The sequence below is a fragment of the Coenobita brevimanus genome, chromosome 86 (assembly GCF_032717465.1).
Source record: "Coenobita brevimanus isolate Jiangsu-jjx chromosome 86, ASM3271746v2, whole genome shotgun sequence".
NCBI lineage: Eukaryota > Metazoa > Arthropoda > Malacostraca > Decapoda > Coenobitidae > Coenobita > Coenobita brevimanus.
Genome location: NC_137039.1, coordinates 32,890,473 through 32,910,482, shown reverse-complemented (window position 1 = coordinate 32,910,482; position 20,010 = coordinate 32,890,473). Strand labels below are relative to the sequence as shown.

General features: G+C 44.7%; 1 protein-coding gene across 1 annotated transcript in view; it reads right to left on the bottom strand.

Annotated features, from left to right (window-relative positions):
- LOC145410655 (G-protein coupled receptor GRL101-like) overlaps nucleotides 1-20,010 on the bottom strand; it is a 121,714-nt gene that overhangs the window by 27,745 nt on the left and 73,959 nt on the right. The window contains exons 11-14 of the mRNA XM_080280769.1: nucleotides 9,473-9,589; nucleotides 7,970-8,113; nucleotides 7,311-7,427; nucleotides 4,070-4,181 (exon numbers count right to left, since the gene is read on the bottom strand). Of these exons, the coding sequence (XP_080136895.1) occupies nucleotides 4,070-4,181; nucleotides 7,311-7,427; nucleotides 7,970-8,113; nucleotides 9,473-9,589 (490 nt within the window). The remainder of the gene's footprint in view (nucleotides 1-4,069; nucleotides 4,182-7,310; nucleotides 7,428-7,969; nucleotides 8,114-9,472; nucleotides 9,590-20,010) is intronic.

Genomic DNA, 20,010 nt, shown 5'->3' with positions numbered 1-20,010 from the left:
ACATAATCTCTACATGTTTCTGTCACTCACAAACACATATCACTCTTACTAACTTGTAAAACAGACTCACATAACAGAACGCACAAAATGGAGCACTGCACAAGCACATTAAGACGCAGACACACCATCAACGGGTGTAAGGAACCTGTGAGACTACCTAACAAGTGATGCTGTTTACCTGCGGTCGAAGAGTCTGCTCAATCAAACGGACCGGGGCTGTGCAACAATAACAACAACAAAAACTAAATCCAAGTACTCATAAGCTCTCACCACCCATAAGCTTCCACTGCTCTTACTAGCTCTTACAAAAGCTCATATTACACGCTCACATCCCTCTCACAAGCTCACATACCAGCACACAATCTTACAAACGCACGTAAACTATGCCAGGTAAACCAATCTCTCTCTCACTCGATCATTTCTCTCACAAACTCAAAAACTCTCACAGGCTCAAATTACACACTTAAACACCTTCACACACACACACACACACACACACACACACACACACACACACACACACACACACACAGCCAATAAACAAGCGATGAGTGTTGTGCTTTCGCAGTTTGTGTTGGCAAGATTAAAGCCAGCGTGAGAAATTACCTCCAAAAGTTATTATAAGATTGCACACACACCTGCAGAGATACGTGTTTATCATTTATTTATTTATCTATCTATCTATCTATCTATCTATCTATCTATTTATGTATATCTATTTTTATTCATCTTGTCATTTATACATTCATATATTTTTCTGCAGGATTTTTTTTTTTTTTAATATGAAAAGTGAGTTTTTTTCTTCAATTTTCTATGGGTAAGATTAAAACAAAAATTTGGAATCAGGTGAAAAGAAGTATATTGAAAGGCTGCACACACGCCAACGGGAACGATTATTTTATTATTTATTTAATAATTTAATCCAGAATGATACAAATGCAGAGGCGTTTTTGTGTTCGGATATTCTGTTCATGGGATTAAAATGTAAATGAATATGTAAACGGTTACCTGGAAAACTAATTATAACATTACACACACGTCCGCAGGTATATTTTTGTATTTATACACTTATTCTCTCTCTCTCTCTCTCTCTCTCTCTCTCTCTCTCTCCTGGAAAGTGTATAAGGATATCACACGTCTTTTTTCATGCAAGATAACTCCTACTTCTACTACTACTACTACTGTTATCATTAGTAGTAGTAGTAGTAGCAGTAGTAGTAGTAGTGGTAGTAGTAGTAGTGGTAGCAGTAGTAGTAGCAGTAGTAGTAGTAGCAGTAGTAGTAGTAGTAGTAGTAGTAGTAGTAGTAGTGATGTTAATTCCAAACACGTCCCCAAGCAAGAGTTAACCACGTAAAAACAGAGGGTACGAAAACATTAAGTTGTTGATACAGGGTGGGACAAAAGCCAGGACACAATTAAAGACCGTGTTCTCTGGGTCTTAGGAGGTCCCCTTGGACTTCTTCCTTACTATTTTAATGTGCTTCAATATTTTCTTAGTTGCGATTTGTCTCATAATATGGACACCTACTACAAGTGACTCTCTCTCTCACTCTCTCTCTCTCTCTCTCTCACTCGCTTGCTCGCTCGCTCGCTCTCTCTCACATTTTTTCGCCTCTGCTTCCCCCGTCTCTGCATATTCATGTCTACCCCCACCCATTCCCATTCTCTCTCTCTCTCTCTCTCTCTCTCTCTCCTCAACATGAAAACGTAATAACATGCTCCAGTGTGTGTGTGTGTGTGTGTGTGTGTGTGTGTGTGTGTGTGTGTGTGTGTGTGTGTGTGTGTGTGTGTGTGTGTGTGTGTGTGTGTGTGTGTGTGTGTGTGTGTGTGTGTGTGTGTGTGTGCAGTCCTCACGTACAAGTGGATGTGCAAGTAAAGAAAAATACTCTACGGTAAACTCATAAACCCATAAAAACTCTTAAGTGTTGTTCCGTCATAGCAAGTAGAAAACAAAAATATTATTCACGTAAGTACAGTATATATATGGATACAAAAATATACATAGAAAAAGAGCTAGAAAATGCATGGAGTAAAATTGTAATCTTTTTCGTACACATCTGCCATTTTCTTTCTATTCTTGCCTCTACCAGACGATTTTATACAGCTCAATAAGAACCTCTATAAATGCAGAAAATGAACCTCTCTCTCGCTACTAGGTTCTGGAGAGGGACGCCTTCACGTGGTGGCACTGATATGACAGGGAGGTGGAGGTGCCTGGCTACACAAACTTCCCTCAACTCCCTCTCCGGTCCCCCGAAAGGAGGATGGTGGACAGCAAGAGACGGGCAACATCAGCCTGCACTCCACTGGGTTCACGTTCACATGAGCCTGGGGTTACAACAGCTTCTATACAGGACGATTTTCTGGGATATCATTGCCGCCCTCAGACGATTTTTTCATGCCAGAGGAGACGTCATCGAAGGCAATGGGTAAAAAGTAGTCTTCGTCTATATATTAAATCATTTCATTCTCCATTACTGCTTTCCGCCGTTCTTATACAATTTCCTTTGGGCTTTTCATTCTTCAATACTGCTTTCTACCCTTCCCATAAAATTTCCTCCGGCCATTTCATTCCCACAAAGTGCTAGTCCCAACTGCCTCCTTGCGTGACGCGCCCCAAGGATCTGTTGTAAGGGGGGTGGGTCAGTCTAGGGGGGTTCAGTCAGGGGGGGTTCCAGTTACGGGGGGGGATCTAACCAGCTCAATATTTCCGTCCACCATATTCCTTAAAGTAAATGAATATTCTGCACTGTTTATTTATTTATTCATTTATTTATATGCCTGTCTTTTTTTCAAGCTGACAATCTATCAATATATGTCTCTAACTACCTGTCTGTATATCAGCCTATCTATCTATCTAACTATCTATCTATCTACCTATCTGTTTGTCTGTTTACTAATCTGTCTATCTGTCAGTCGGTCGGTCGGTCTACAGTGTCTATCTGTTTATCTATCTACCTATCTATCTACTATAAATATTTCTCTGTAATTATTCTAATCAGGGATCGTAATGAGGCCCGATAAGTATTTCGAGAGAGAGAGAGAGAGAGAGAGAGAGAGAGAGAGAGAGAGAGAGAGAGAGAGAGAGAGAGAGAGAGCCTTCTTCTCTCTCATTATCTTAGGTTTCCGATAAGGGAATGAAATTGAATATATGTATTTTGCCCACATTTATAGAGTCGTAAGGTATGTGTAGTTTGTGCGCAATCTGTCTGTCTGTCTGTCTCTCTCTCTCTCTCTCTCTCCTGCATACTCAATCTCTTTCTTCACCAGTCCATCTCCTATTTTTCGTTCCCTCTCCCTCCCAGTCCTCCCTCCCCCTTTGCTTCCCTTAATTTCCCCTCCCCATTTTCCTCCTCCTGCTCCTCCTCTCTCTCTCTCTCTCTCTCTCTCTCTCTCTCTCTCTCTCTCTCTCTCTCTCTCACCTGTAGCAGAAATAATTGGAAAAAACATAACAGGCGTAGAGGTGTACCGCAGTGGTAGTGCAGAATTACATTTTTTCTCTCTCCTGCCTCTCTCCCTCTCCCATATATTTCCTCTCCTTCCTTCTTACCTCTCTCTCCACTAGTTTTTTTCTCTCCCTCCCTCCTACTTTGTCTCCTTTCCTCCCTTCCTCTCCATGTATTCTCTCTCCCTCCTTTCCTCCCTCCCTTTCCCATATATACATATTTTTTCTTTTTCCTTCTCCCTCATTTTTTTTTCTTCGCCCCCTCTCTCCTCCATGCATATCTCTCTCTCCCTCCCTCTCTTCCTTTCTCACTCGATTTTCTCGTCCCCTTCCCTCTCCATTTATTTTCTTTCCCTCCCTCCCTCTCTCTGTCCATTCTCTCTCCCCCTCCTCTCTCTGCTACTCACAGTCTGGTTTCTTTTTTTTCTTTATATTTTTCCTTCCTCCTTCCCTCTTTGTATTTGCCTTCATCTCATTTTCTTTCGCATTTTCTCTCCTTCTCTCACTCCTTACTCCATGCATTTCTCTCTCTCTCTCTCTCTCTCTCTCTCTCTCTCTCTCTCTCTCTCTCTCTCTCTCTCATGCATATTCCCTACCCCTCTCCCTTCCTCACTCTCTACTTACAGTCTGTTGATGTTGGTCTCTATATCCGGCAACTCGGTCAGGTGTAACTTTGAGCAATCAGCCTCCACGTGCACACACCGACAACCAGGTGCAGACTGAGAGCACTGGAACGCTGCAGGTAAGAACAGAACATATAATTAGTCTACTGATACAAGCCAAGCGACAGAGTTCATTCACAGCAAGACAGTAATATGAAAAGCATGTTAGGTTAGGCAAGGTTAGGTTACATATGGCTAGGTATGGTTAGGTTAGGTTAGGTTAGGTTAGGTTAGGTTAAGTTAGGTTAATCCAGATCATCCAAAATAAATGGGTCTTCAGTTATCCCCATCACTGCCCAGACACATAATGAAAGCGTTATTATCCTACTTGATAATTAGTCTGATTACTATGCACTGCGGAGCTAGAGTTGTCGGGCGCCACGTGACTCCGCCCCATTAACCACACACACACACACACACACACACACACACACACTAATTCAGCTTGAAATAAGGGGTTCTAATTAAACTCCCTGGGTTAAAATCAAAGGTCGTGTCTCAGGTTAAAGTACTTTTGTATTAGACAGACTCATCTGCTGACACCTTAAGTATTCCTTAATTCGTTTTCTGTCTAGTTAATATTACTGTATTTCAATTATCATCATCATCATCATCATCATTATTACAAATCTGTGGCGTATCATTAACGATGGCTATTATGGCCTGCCAATAATAATAATAAAAAAATAATAACAAAAACAACAATGATAACAATAACAATAATAATAATAAGAATAAGAATAAAAACAATAAAACACTGACTGATCCTGTACCCCATTCATTAAGACTTTTTCCTTGTTACTGCCAGTCGATTTCATTCATCTTCGGAGGGACTTTCCTTCTTACGGTAGTCCCGGGAATCTGAACTATCTCCATTAATCACTGGCTCGATCCATTAGAGGTCAAAGGTCATACTGAAGAATTTTAATTGTCGCCCACGGTACGCCATACGGATTTCTTAGACTTATTGTTGCTTCTGTTAATTAAATGATTGTTAGAAAGATGCTTGGAAGATATTTATTCATCTATTATTTTATCTATCTATCTGTTTGTCTATCTATCTGCCTATCTGTCTGTCTAGCTACTCGTATCTATCTATCTGCCACTGTCAAATCCCCCCCATCAACTCATGGATTTCAACCCACTTACTCCCGTATCCATCCATCCATCCATCCATACTCATCCCTTAACAATATAACCACTCCATCCATCCATCCATCCACTCATACTCATCCCTTAACAACACAATCCATCCATACTCATCCCTAAACCCAACCACGCTCTCCATCCATCCATCCATCCATCCATTCATACTCATCCCTTCACAACCCAACCCAATCCATCCATCCATCCACACTCATCCCCTAACAACTCAACCACCCCTTCCCTCCATCCATCCATACTCATCCCTAAACCCAACCACGCCCTCCATCCATCCATCCATACACATCTCTTAACAACTCAGCCACGCCCTCCATCCATCCATCCATCCACACTCATCCCTTAACGACCCAACCACGTCCTCCATCCATCCATCTATCCACACTCATCCCTGAACAACCCAACCACGCCATCCATCCATCCATCCATCCATAATCATCCCTAGACCCGACCACGCCCTCCATCCATCCATCCATTCACACTCATCCCTTAACAACCCAACCACGCCCTCCATCCATCCATACTCATCTCTTAACAACCCAACCACGCTCTCCATCCATCCATCTATCCATACTCACTCCTTAACAACCCAACCACCCCACCTATCCCTAACCGAGGTGTACCATCAGCTCAGGCCCTCTCGTTCAATCACATTCCCGCTAACTAACTCTGCTAACTATGCTAACTTTGCCCTGCCCTAACTCTGCTTAACTGGCAGTGACTTTTCCTGCCAAATGTGGAAGCTGTTTGTGTCTGCTGGTGAAATTGAAAGTAGATGGATGGATGGATGGATGGATGGATGGATGGATGCTTGATAACTAGACATAAGGACAGAAGGATGGATGGATGGATGGATGGATGGATGGATGGATGGATGCTTGATAACTAGACATAAGGACAGAAGGATGGATGGATGGATGGATGGGTAAGGGACGGACGGAATGATGCTGGAAAGAGATAGACAGACAGACTAACAGAGTTGGTGGGGAGAGGGAAGTAAGGAGCGTAATATACCAATGAAGTCGCTAACGAAGGGTACTGCGAAATCTCACAAGCCAATCAAAATATGACACAGAGAAATGAAGAGGAAGGTGAGAGGGAGGAAGGAGTACCAGGAAAAGAGGAGTACAAGGAGGAGTACAAGAGGAATACAAGCAGAAGTACAAAAGGAATACAAACAGGAGTACAATAGGGAGGCATTCAAAGCCCCGGGAAATACAGGTTGGCGGTATGCAAATCTTATGGGGATATAACTCCAGCCAACTGTAATTACCCTTTACACTGCTGGCACGGTAGTTGGCCTCTTTGAGCTGGGAGACGCCTATTATGCCCTCTTTCTTTCTACCTATGTCTTCTTTCTACTTCCTTAGCTATCCTACTTCTCTCTGTCTCTGCCTCTGTCTAGCTATCCCACTTCTCTCTGTCTCTGCCTCTGTCTGTCCCTCCCTCTCTCTCCTCCTCCATATCAATTGTCAACCACACTATTGGTCTGACAGCACAGGCCACCTCCAGCATACAAGTGGTCTCAGCCAAGGCCATTATATTGTGGGTTACTGCAGCCTCAAAGATGTATGTTCAGGAATTGGCTACACCACACGTTCCCGGCCAAGAGTTAATTGCCTCTTGTAGGGTCATTATAACTTTCAATGGGGTGAGGGAACAGAAAAAAACCACTGTCATCGTATACCTACTTTGAGAGAGAGAGAGAGAGAGAGAGAGAGAGAGAGAGAGAGAGAGAGAGATGATGAAGGGTTACAAGAAATGAGACAGGGAGACAAGGGTGGATGCAAGAAAAAGAGGGGAAAGGAGAGATGGAAGAGAGAGAAAAAAAAAAGGAAGGGAGGAAGGGGAAGATGAGGAGAGGGAAAGGCAGAAGGATGAAAGAGAGGGAGAGGAAGAAGAGGAGGGAGAAAAGCAGAAAGATGAGAGAGGGGAAAAAGAAGGGAGGAAAGGAAAGAAGAGACGAGGAAAGGGATGATATATGGAGAAGGGAGAAGAAAAACAGAAGTGAGGACAGTATACACGAAATATTAGTTACTCACGGCAGTTGTCCTCGTCGTCCCACGTATCAGGACAGTCTATGGTCTTGTCACAGAGCCGGTCCAGCGGTACACACGGACCAGAGTAGCATTTGTGCATACCGGGACATTGGACTGGACCTGGGGAGGGAAAAAAGATTACAGATTAATGATTACTCTCTTATTGTCCTTACTGTCATCATAAGAATAAATACATCATACGCTATAATAATAATAATAATAATAATAATAATAATAATAAGGGTGACGGAAAAAGAAGCTATGCATAACCATCACTACCATCATTATCGTTATCAATGTCTTCATAAGGAAACATAGGCATGAAAGTTGAATTAACATAACCATCATCATCATCATCATCATCATCATCATCATTATTATTATTATTATTATTATTATTATCAACAACAGGAACAACGGGCTTACACGAGAAAAAATAGGAGAAAATAAAAGGAAGTCACGAGAGAACAAAATAATAAAACAAAAAAGAGGATGAGAGGCAGAAAAAAAGCTGAAGACGAAAAACGTGAGGAAGAAAAAAGGAGAAAGGAAGGACATGAGAAAATAATAGCAGATACTATTAAGACAATTACAAGAAATCTGAAGAGAGAGAGAATCAGAGCCACACCTAGGAGAGAGAAAATAAAGCCAGCTCTACTCACCACAACCAAGGAGATGCGACTTATCCACACATCCTCGGTGCCTATCCCTGAACACCACACACCGATCCTCCTGGGGTATGCACTGCTGCCCACCTGCACACCTGAACACACCTGAGCCAGCGCACTCACCCGCGTACACCGCCTCTGTGGGGGAATGAGATAAAGGAAGGAAGATGAGAGAGAGAGAGGGGGGGGGAAGGAGATAGATAATGAGGTAGACAGTCTGAAAAAGAAGAAAGATGTATAATGGAGAGAATGGGATTGCATGGAGGAAAGTTGGAAAATAAATGGGAAAAAACGGAGATAAAAAAATAAAATACGGACGAAGAGAGACAAGGACTTGAGGAGCATCCACTTTTCTCTCTCTTATTTTCCTTCTTTCTCTCCATTCTCTCCTTTTCTCTCCACCCTTCTTTCCATCTTTCCCTTCCCTCTCTCTCCGCTACCCTTCCCCTTCCCCTCCTATTCACTTCCTCATCTCCATTTCTTCAATGCTTTCTTTTTCCCCTTCTCCCATTCTCGCCTTCCCTTCCACATCCCTCACATTAGTTCCTACCCTCCCCTTCGCTCTCTCTTCCCCTCCCCCTCCCTTCTCTCTCCTCCCCTCCCCTCCCTCCTCTCTCTTCCCCTCCCGTTCCCTCCTCTCTTCTCCAGCCATTCTTCCGGACAATTTAAAATGTAATCCACTTCTCTTACTTCTTTCCCGCCACATTCCTTCTTACCTTCCCTCCCTCCATCCTTCCCTCCTCTCTTCCCTACCTCTCTCCCTTTTCCATCTACTTTCCCTCCCTTTCTGACTCTCTTTCTTTCCCTCCCCTCCCACCTTTTCCTCTTCCGTTCCCTTCCCTTCCCTCTCTTTTGTTTCCCCTCTCTTCCTTCTGTCCTTCGTCCTCTCTCCATTCTCCCTTTACTTCTCCCTCCCTCTCTCCCTCTCTCTTACACACACACACACACACACACACACACACACACACACACACACACACACACACGCATTACTTCGCTCTACGTCCTCACACCCCGACTTGCACGTAACCAGGGCGACGGGGGAAAGTTGGCGATCTGACGGCAACACGAAAGTCAGCAATTTAACTCCCTTACTACACTCCTTTTACTCTAACTTGGCCTAAAATTGCCATCTTCCCCTCATTAGTGCTGAGTTGTAGCGACAGAGCAACAGTGGAACAAGGTGCTAGTCACGAAGAAGTGCTACGGGGAGGGTGTACAGCCGAACTGTCTTATCCTGCCAGAGTTGCGTGAAATAAGCTGCACAAGGACGAAAATCTGGGCCAAGTTAAGGTGAAAAGAGTACGGGGGAAGGCTCTCTCTCTCTCTCATCATTCTACCGTTCTATGTACCTGTCTTTCCACCCATCTATCTATCTAACTATCCAGCTATCTATCTATCTATCTATCAATCTGTCTATCTATCTGTCTGTCTCTAGCTATCTATCTACCTACCCATCTATCTATCTGTCCATCTATCTCCCCCGCCACCACTCACCACAGTCGGCCTCATCAGAGCCATCGGGACAGTCTTTGGTATGGTCGCACCAGTGGCTCTCGGGAAGGCACTGACCCGTCTGGCACTGAGCTTCCTCGGCACTGCATACGTGGTCCTCTGGGGGCGAGAAAGGTCAGGTCGGGTCACTCAGGGGTCAAGGAGGGATGAGGTCACGGTAGATTGGGTTAGGATAGGCTAGGTTTGGTCAGAGGTGGAAATAAAATAAAGTTATATTAATAATTAGGACATGTAAAGTTTGGCCAGGTGAGGGGAAACTACACAGTGTTAGACAAGTTAAGTTAGGTTAGGCTGAGTTAGCGTAGATTAGGTAAGGTGGAAACTACGCTACGTTTCGCTATGCTGGATTTGTTAAAGTTAAATCTGGGTTGGATGCCGCGGTCAATATAATTGCAAATTCCCTGGTCAGCGAGTGGGTATCATGGGTGGATATCGCAGAGACCTATCAATGCTGCCAGTGGTCTGTTCCCCCTCCCTCACCCCCACCAAAATCCTCTTCCTCCCCTCTCCTTTACCCCCACACACCCTTCTCCTGCCCTCTCCCTTTCCCCTACACACCCTCCTCCTCCCCTTTACCCCCACACACCCTGCTCTCGCCTCTCCTCTCTTACTCCCCCCACAACCCATTCGCACCCCCCCATCCACCCAAATTCTCATTTTCCCCCTCCTTCCCCCCCACACACCCGCCCCTCCCCAGTCCTTTCTACTGCCTCTGTCCTTTCCCCTCTCCTCCAGTCCCTCATCCTCCTCTCCTTCACCTTCTCCTTCCCGTCCACTCTCCCCAACCCTCTCCATCCCCACAACACTCCCAATTCCCTACTATCTCACCGCCCCTTTCTTCCCCTACTTCCACCGCCTCTCTCCACTCCCCCCTCTCTCTCCGCTCCCCACTCCGCCACCCCTTCCCACCCCTCTCCACCTGACAGCTTTGTGGATCTGGCCTTTATTCATCCACTGTTATTTATTTTGCAACATACAGTGGTCGGCTCCCAAGTGGCGTTTTATCTTCCTTTCCACGGGTTTCCTATTTATGTGGTCAGAATTTTTTGTCAACACTGAATATTGCCTTCTGATATGGCCATCATTCTTTGCCAGTTAAATCATTTCATTTTTTGACAGTGTGGGTTTATTTTTTGGAGCTATATGGCTTGTTTCTTTTTTTTTTTTTGTGGAAGGTAGATAGACAGATAGACAAATACGGAGACATTATTATTATTTTTTTTTTTTTTTTTTTGGGGGGGGGGAGATTTTCCAGTTCCATCAGTCTGAAGGGTTTTTCCTAAGCCGAAGGTACAGAGATAATTTGAGACAGAAAGAGGTCAGAGAAAGGAAGGGAACAGATAAGGAATAGCTCCCATCTTGTGCTGTGCATTAAAGTACTTAAATAGAGACCAAGAATGACAGCCGGACGAAAGGGACAAGTTCAGAGAGAGACAGAGACAGAAGGAAAAAACAGAGGAACGAAACAGACTATGAATGGCCCCCTTCCTGTGTATGCGTCAGAGCACAGGCAAAGAGACAAACACACACTGACAGAGAACAGACACAGACAAAGCGATGGAGAAAGGAAGGATTCAGACAAGGCTAACCCCTGCCTGTGTTGTGAATCAAAACACACAAACATAGATGGGGGGGGGGGGAGGGGAAGACAGAGAGACAAAAGGACAGAGAAAAAAAAGGGAAACTGACTACGAGTGTCCCTCTGCCTGTGCCATGTATCAAAGCCCTGTGTGTTCAATAGTAACGACCCCCCACTGCCCCATTCACCACCACCCTAACCCACTCTACAGCTTCGCACACCAACACTCAACCCAGTCAGTTCACAGCACGGTAGTTTGTAGTTAGTATTTCCTGTCTGTATCTTTCTATCACCAGGCAATTCAGTTCACCACAGGATTGAGTTCTGGAACTGGGGGAGCTTCTAATTCCCAGTTACACACGTTCACGGTTCAGTAATAAAACCTGAATTTTCGCTTTCAGGTCAATCAGATCACGAAGGATGCAGCAACGGCGCAATACTGCTATGAAGTAAACCCCTTCTAGGTAACGCCAGACGATTTTATTCATCTCGGGAGAGGCCCCTCGAGATGAAGGGTTTAGATAACATTCAACCCCTTCAGCGCGAGGATGTACACCGTATTTTACTCCGGTTAAAGCAGATGAATATATGCAAGTGAGGAGGGACCACTCAGGGTGAAGGGATTAATATTACTTTTCCCTTACAGAATACCATCGTGAACTCGTAGACGGTAGCGATCCATTCATCACTTTTACAGAAATTTCCATGACAATTTTTCTACGCTGTGTGGTAAGTCGTCACACTTTATAATATAAGCTTAGGCTGAAGGAATCGGAGGGTGAGAGGTGCGTTCCTACCTGACAATTCTTATCCTGGAACAAACACCATAGTCATAGCTTCCTCCGTGACAAACAGCCCCGGAAGGACCATTGGATCTGCTGTTGTTTGACTTCCATTGTGCCCTATCCCACTCCCCTCCTATTCACTTTCATTCTGCCTACTTCTTTCCCCCCCTCCTTCGCTCTCATTCTTCTTTCATCCCCATAGCCCTCCCTCTCCCTCTCTCTTCCCTTTCTCTCCTTCTCCCTTTCCCTCCCCCTCCTCCTTTCTCTCCCCCCATTCTTCTCTCTTCTCTCATCATTTCACTTCCTTCTACTTCATTTTTCCTTGTACTTCATTCTTCTCTCCCCTCCACTTACCTCCCTCTCCTCCCTTTCCCTACACGTCCTTTGTCCCTCTCCTCCCTCCTTTCCTCCCTCTCCATTTCCACTTCCCTCATTCTACCTCTCCTCCCTCCATCTTCCCTCCCTCTTTCTCCTCCTGTTGTCGTCCTCTCTTTTATTATCCTTTCCTCCCCCATCCTCCCTCCTTTTCTGTGTCACTCCTCTTTCTCCCTGCCATTTTTCTGTTTTCTCTCCTTACTTCTCTCTCCTCTTTTTCCCCCCATTTCTGTCTCACTCCTCTTTTCCCCGGCCATTTTTCCCTTTTCTCTCCTTCCTTCCCTCTCCTTCTCTCCTCCCATTCTTCTCTCCCTCTGCCCTTTTTCTCTCCCTCTCCTCTTCTTCTCTCCCTCAACCCACACACGCCCTTGGTCGAAATTCCTGGTACCTAATGGACAATAGAACAGAGAGAGAGAGAGAGAGAGAGAGAGAGAGAGAGAGAGAGAGAGAGAGAGAGAGAGCGCCACCTGTCTCCATGCTTGCAAGGCACTAACGTAACAACTTTGTTTGGTTCTTTTCTTGCCTAACATTCACTATCCCTGAACCTTGCTATTTTATGCTTTCCTAAAGTTTTGAAGTGTGTGTGTGTGTGTGTGTGTGTGTGTGTGTGTGTGTGTGTGTGTGTGTGTGTGTGTGTGTGTGTGTGTGTGTGTGTGTGTGTGTGTGTGTGAATATATTTGCATATCTTACTCTGTTGTTTACTGCCACTCGCCTGTCATTATCTTCAGGGGAAGGTAAACATAATGTGAACAGACAGGCATAATGTGAGTAAACAGAGTAGACTAAATATTAAATAGAGTAGGTATAAAAGACTATCAACATTTCCACGGATATGAAAAACTGTCCTCACACAGGTACAGTACACCCCTCGTCGCAAAAGATGACAAACTCTACGGATTCCTGTAGCCTCATTTCACTAAATACGTGGGTTTGTATAGTTTGAAATATGATCCTATAAACCCCTTAAAAAGAAATGTCCTAAAAAATGAGAATGGTGTGTGAAGGTATTTGCCAAAATAACAAATGTAACAAGTTTGAAGTGAATTGGTGAAGAAATGAAGGAAAGGCAACAAAATGAAAAATGTTCAAAAAAAGAAGAAACAAGCAAAGACAGTAAGGTCCCCACCAGTGTGAGATCTTAATAATATGAGGAGATAAAAGAGAGGAAACATTATATAAGAAACATCACACACACACACACACACACACACACACACACACACACACACACACACACACACAAATGGATAGGCAAACAGACTGACTATCAAAAATTCTTCGACTATCTTACTTCTACGATGGAACACATTCTGTCCATTTCTCCTTTCTCTGAAATCTCCATTCTTGGAGATTTCAATGTTCACCACCACCTTTGGCTCTCCTCTCCTTTCACGGATCCACCTGGTGAACAAGCCTACATCTTTTCTATCCTTAATGACCTAGAGCAGCTTGTACAGCACCCTACCCGAATCCCTGACCGCCTTGGAGAGAGCTCCAACATACTTGACCTCTTCCTCACAACTAATCCTTCTGCTTACTCTGTTAATCTTTTCTCTCCATTGGGCTCCTCCGATCACAACCTTATTACCTTAACCTGTCCTATCACTCCGGTACGGCCTGTGGACCCTCCAGGGAAACGTCGTCTGTGGCATTTTGGAGCCGTGAACTGGGAGGCCCTCAGGCAGTACTTCTTTGATTTTCCCTGGAATGATTATTGCTTCCATGGCCGGGAGCCATCTGAGTGTGCCTCGCGCATTACGGAGGTTATTCTCTCGGGCATGGAAGCATACATTCCTTTCTCATATCCTTTGACTACGCAAGAAAGCCTTGGTTTAATCACGCTTGTTCTAATGCTGTCCGCAACAAGGAGAGGGCCTACAAAAGGTACCGGAGCCAACCCACCCCTGAATCACATCATCTTTACGTTTCTGCCCGGAATCGTGCTAAGTCTGTTCTTCGCTCTACTAAAAATAATTTCATCCATACTAAATGCTCTCAACTCTCCAACTCGAACTCTTCCCGCTCCTTCTGGCACCTTGCCAAAAATCTTTCTAACAACTTTACCACATCATCCTTCCCTCCTCTTTTCTACTCTGATGGTTCTGTAGCTATTTCTTCTACTGATAAAGCAGATCTCTTCGCACAGACTTTCTCCTCCAATTCCACCTTAGACGATTCCGGTGCTGTTCCTCCATCACTTCTTCCCTCTGACTTCCTCATGGCTGACATTAAAATTTCTTCAGTTGATGTATTTTCTGCCATCACTGGCCTCAGTACTAACAAGGCATATGGGCCTGATGGGGTCCCTCCTGTTGTTCTCAAGAACTGTGCTTCTGTGCTTACACCCTGCCTAGGCAAACTCTTTCGCCTTTGTCTGTCAACTTGTACCTTTCCTTCTTGCTGGAAGTTTGCTCTCATTCAGCCAGTCCCAAGAAGGGTGACCACTCCCAACCCTCCAACTATCGTCCAATTGCTTTAACGTCCTGTATTTCAAAAGTTTTCGAGTCAATTCTTAATAGAAAAATTTTAAGGCATCTTTCCTATCACAACCTTCTTTCCGATCGTCAGTATGGGTTCCGTCAGGGACGCTCCACTGGCGATCTTCTCACTACCTTTCAGACTCCTGGTCATCCTCCTTTCGGGACTTTGGCGAAAGCTTTGCCATTGCACTTGACATCTCAAAGGCTTTCGATCGAGTCTGGCATAAATCTTTAATTTCCAAACTGCCCTCCTACGGTTTCTATCCTTCTATCTGTGCCTTCATCGCTAGCTTCCTTTCTGGTCGTTCTATAGCCGCTGTTGTAGACGGCCATCGTTCTTCTCCTAGATCTATCAACAGTGGTGTTCCTCAGGGCTCTGTCCTATCACCAACTCTTCCTTTTATTCATCAATGATCTTCTAAGCTGTACAACTAACCCTATCCACTCATACGCTGATGACTCCACCCTTCACCTTTCCATTCGGTTCCCGCAACGCCCATCTCAACAGTTACTTCAAGAAACAAGGGATGAGGCTATGGCACACCTAATGTCTGACTTGGCTCGTATCGCTGACTGGGGTAAAAATAATATGGTTGTCTTTAACGCATCTAAGACTCAGTTCTTACACCTATCAACCCGGCAAAATCTTCCACAGGTATACCCATTAATGTTTAATAATATTCAGCTTAATCCTGCATCATCCTTGAACATGCTTGGGGTTTCATTTACTCAGGACTTATCTTGGAAAGATCATATTACATCTCTTGTAAAATCTGCTTCCAAGAGATTGGGTGTGCTAAGCCGACTCGCTCTTTCTTTATCCCTGCACAATTGTTGACTCTATACAGAGGTTTTATCCGCCCCTGTGTGGAGTACAACTCTCATGTGTGGGGAGGCTCCCCACATACAGCTCTTCTCAATAGGGTGGAGTCAAAGGCTTTTCGTCTCATTAACTCTCCTCCTCTTACTGACTCCCTTCAACCTCTGTCTCTTCCTGCACTGTTGCATCTTTATCTCTCTTCCATCGCTACTTCAATGGTCACTGCTCCTCTGAACTGTCTGCTTGCATTCCTCCACCTCTACGACGGGCGCGTAGCACCCGTCTGGCAGCAAACTCTCATCCCTTTTCTGTCCAACTCTCTAATGCAAGAGTTAACCGTTACTCCCAGTCTTTCATTTATGCAACAGGTCAGCTCTGGAACTGTCTCCCTCTGTCTGTATTTCCTGCTGCCTATGATCTCCAGTCTTTCAAACGCAGTGTGTCCAGGCATCTCAAAATGATCGGATCTTGAATTTGGCTCTCTATTGTATTTTGTTTTTCTCTTGGAAGGAACTGTTACTGCGGGCCATGGCCTTTGGTTCCTTCTTCCTCGCATTAAAAAAAAAAAAAAAAAAAAAAAGATAGACAGTTAGGTAGACAGACAGACAGACTGATAGACAGATAGATAGACAGATAGACAGTCTACATACATACATATATATATATATATATAAGTTTAGGCAGACAGATAGATAGATAGATAGACAGTCTACATACATACATATATATATAAGTTTAGGCAGACAGATAGATAGGTAGACAGTCTACATATACATATATATATATAAGTTTAGGCAGAGACAGCAAACCAAATGGTGCCCCAGGTGCGGCGGGAGGGGAAACAGGGCAATATATTCAATTCGCAGAAAACTATGTCGCCGTAAACCAGGGGACAGGATACTCGTGGCCCTGGCATGCTCCCTTAAAACCATCTCCCTTGCGATTCATCTTTCCATGGGTGTATTGCTGGTGCCATTTAATATTTTCCTGAACTAAAAGAGGTTGACTGGTGCCTCTTCCTTGGCCATTTATCTATTTATTTATTTATTTATCCATCTATTTTTACACAATGACACTCCTTTGATATGAACTTTTTTTTTTACATTTTTCTTTACACTTTCGTATTCCCATGAGTGTTGGTTCTCTCTCTCTCTCTCTCTCTCTCTCTCTCTCTCTCTCTCTCTCTCTCTCTCTCTTGCACACAAACCACTCCATTCATTTACAGCAGACCTCGTAGTGAAGGGGGATTAATGGAAACAAAATCTAACCCCCTTCGAGTCCAAAAGCCAACCGCAACTGAAGGAAATCGTCTGGAGGGAGCACAACTGAGACATAAACGGCGTCATCGTAGTGAAGGAAATAATACTGGCAATAACCTGGATTAATTATAACACCATTTTATTATTTTTATTTTTATTTATTACTTATTATCTTTATTTTCGTCAGCTTTACTTGGGTTGGGGGAATCTTTACAAAATTAAGTGGTATTATTCAGCTTTAACTCCCTTCACAACCAGATGCTTCTCCTCAAGTGAAAGTAGAGTCATTAAGTGGCGCAAATGAAGAAATAAGTGACGTCCTTGAGCTGATGAGGTTAATGGATCATAAACGCAATTAAAGTGGTAAGGGAAGGGGTGCCGGGAGCCTCCTAAGCCCCTGGAAATGTGGCTTCTAGACTATGTGGGTACTGCCAGGCATTTACAGCAGAATAGAATAGTCACCCCCATCCACACCCTCACACCTTCTTCCCCCCCCCTCTCTCTCTCTCACACACACACACACGTTCCCACGCCCACAGGATAATCCGTCTGAACACCAAAAGTTACTGAAAACTCCCGGGTTAACTTTCTTTCACATTTAAACTTGTAAACAGAGAGGCGCAAACCATAGCAAAGGAGGGGAGGAGGGGGTGTTCCATACGTATCGTCGTTTTCAGAGTTCTTGACGCGACTCAAAGGCGCGTCGTAAAGTCATTATAAAGAGGCGGGAGTCGGGAGGGAGAGGGCCAGAAATTCCTCCTCGCCCCCTCTTTGTACTCGCGTGATGAAGTTATGACCCCTTACGCCAAGCACTTGTGTTGGTTCTCTCTCTCTCTCTCTCCCTCTGTTTTACACGATACATCAGCCTGCTTCGTTTACTTTCACAGCTCGCCTCTCTGCCCCGTCCTTAGTCTCATTTCTCTTTCCAGTCGCCTCACTCTCATACACTCTACTTGTAAGTCGCGACATCATTCACTGTGTTGTGCTGAGATTTAACCCTTAAGAGGACAGAGGTTTCCCTTCAATGAATAAAACCGTCTGATCAAAATAAGCCAAAAAAAAAATAAGACCACAGCCCTCCATAATGTTAAGTTTGCATAAGCCTTCAAATAGCAGTTTTTATTGTTCCGTATTTCAAACTCAGGGTACAGGAAATGATGCCCGTTCCCTGATGCATGATTCTTCCTCATCATTAACAGACTGCGTCACGCAACTTCACATATCACTTCCTGGGTGCTAATTACGGACCATTTATGTCGAGATTTAGGTATCTTTTTAATAACTGATGAAACAATGTCAAAGTGGGTGTCGTTTTGGGAGTGTGTAGGCCTTATGGAGGAGCAGTGAAAATGGTTTTAACGCAACTCATAGCCTTTAACCACTATTCCCAACCAGGACATCCCTTTTCATTAATTTATCTACCTCCGGACGATTCTATCAAGTTTAAGGATCTCTCTGGCTGTACGAACAATTAAAAAAGAGAAGTCATTACCCCCTGCAACACGACGTTCCTCATACGCTGCATGATATAATTTGGTAGCAAGACTATGGCAGTAAATGAAACCATTGAAACTCCCAGGCACTACAGTATATCCTAGAAGACATGGGACTGAACGAGGGACCATGCGAACTTCATCTCACTCCTTCACCCACTGGACCACCGCCACCTCCACCTCCCTAGTGACGATGCATGTGGTCCTCTCTGATGCACGCCTGTCACACCCACTCCTACCTCAATTTGTCTCCTCTCTCTCCCTCTCTCTCTCTCTCTCCTTTGTATTGCCCTGTACTCCTATTCACAAACCCCCATTGTCTACCTGCCTCCCCCAGTCTAGGTTCCACTCTCTCCTTCCTTCCTTCCTCCCACAAGCTCTCCTTCCTTCATCCCCCCTCCTTCCCTCAACATACCTTACTGGTGATTTCCTTCCCTCCTTCATCCCCTCTTTCCATCCCTCTCCGTTTTTTCCTTCCCTCCTCCTCCTCCTCTTCTTCTTCCTCCTCCTCCTCCTCTTCCTCATTCTCATCCTTCATCGCCTACTTACTTCCTTAATCTAGACTCTGATCCTTCTTCCCTCCATCCATCCATCTCACTTCTCTCACCTATCCCTCCCTCCCTCCTCTCCTCCTCACCATTCCTTACTACCTACTTCCTTATCCATCACTTCTTCCTTCATCCCTCCCTCCCTCATCCCTCTCTCTCTTCTTCCCATCATCCCTCCATCTCATCTCCCATCATTTCTCCATCTCTTCTTCCCTCCTATCTCCTTCTCCTCTTCCCCATTCCCTCCCTCTCCTCTTCCTTCCTCCCTCCCTTCCTCCATCCATCTCTTCTTCCCTCATACCTCCGTCTCCTCTCTCTCTCTCTCTCTCTCTCTCTCTCTCTCTCTCTCTCCTCCACAAGGCACCTGTCATTTTACTCCTAATTGCCCCACTCAGTTCTCTCATTCTGTTTTTCCACTAAACTTTCCTTCCTCTCTCTCTCTCTCTCTCTCTCTCTCTCTCTCTCTCTCTCTCTCTCTCTCTCTCTCTCCCTTCCCTGCTTCCGCATCTATCCCTCTCTATCGACACTTGACTTCATCCTTCCCTCCCTCTCTCTCTGCCTCCCTCTCATCCTACCTTCCTGTCCTGCTCATTGTTACACAGATCACACAGCCTTCACCGTCCTTTTTCTGAGGTCCCGTCATTGTCCCCTCCCTTCCTCTCTCCCTTTCCTTGTCACTCTCTCTCCTTCCTCCGTCCCTCCCTCTCCCCTCTCCCTCCCTCCCTCCCTTCTAATTACACTTGCCACACCGACCTCAATGTCCTTTTCTATGATATCGTAGTGAAGGGGTTAAAAACGGCGCCTGGTTTCAGTGGTGGCTCAGTGAATACCGAGTCCGTCTTTCGATCTGCTTGTACCTTAAGCCTGGGTTCGAATCCTACCATGGTGACCATTTAAAGTGGGCGATGGCAGTATGTCCCCTCATATGTTAGTAAATATTAACTCCTTTTTGCTTCATATCACTGGCAAAGGATGAATTTATACACACATAACGTAGCCAATACAGTACTTAAATCCTCACAAGCACCAAATTCATTACATACACTCCTTTCTCATTCGTACCTGGCTAGCATGAGGGAGGGTTTATTCCGACCATCACTCTCCCTCCACAACGAAGCTCTTGATCCGTAGCAAAACTCAAACGGACTGATATAAAAGCAGTGTCATATAATAAAACTGAT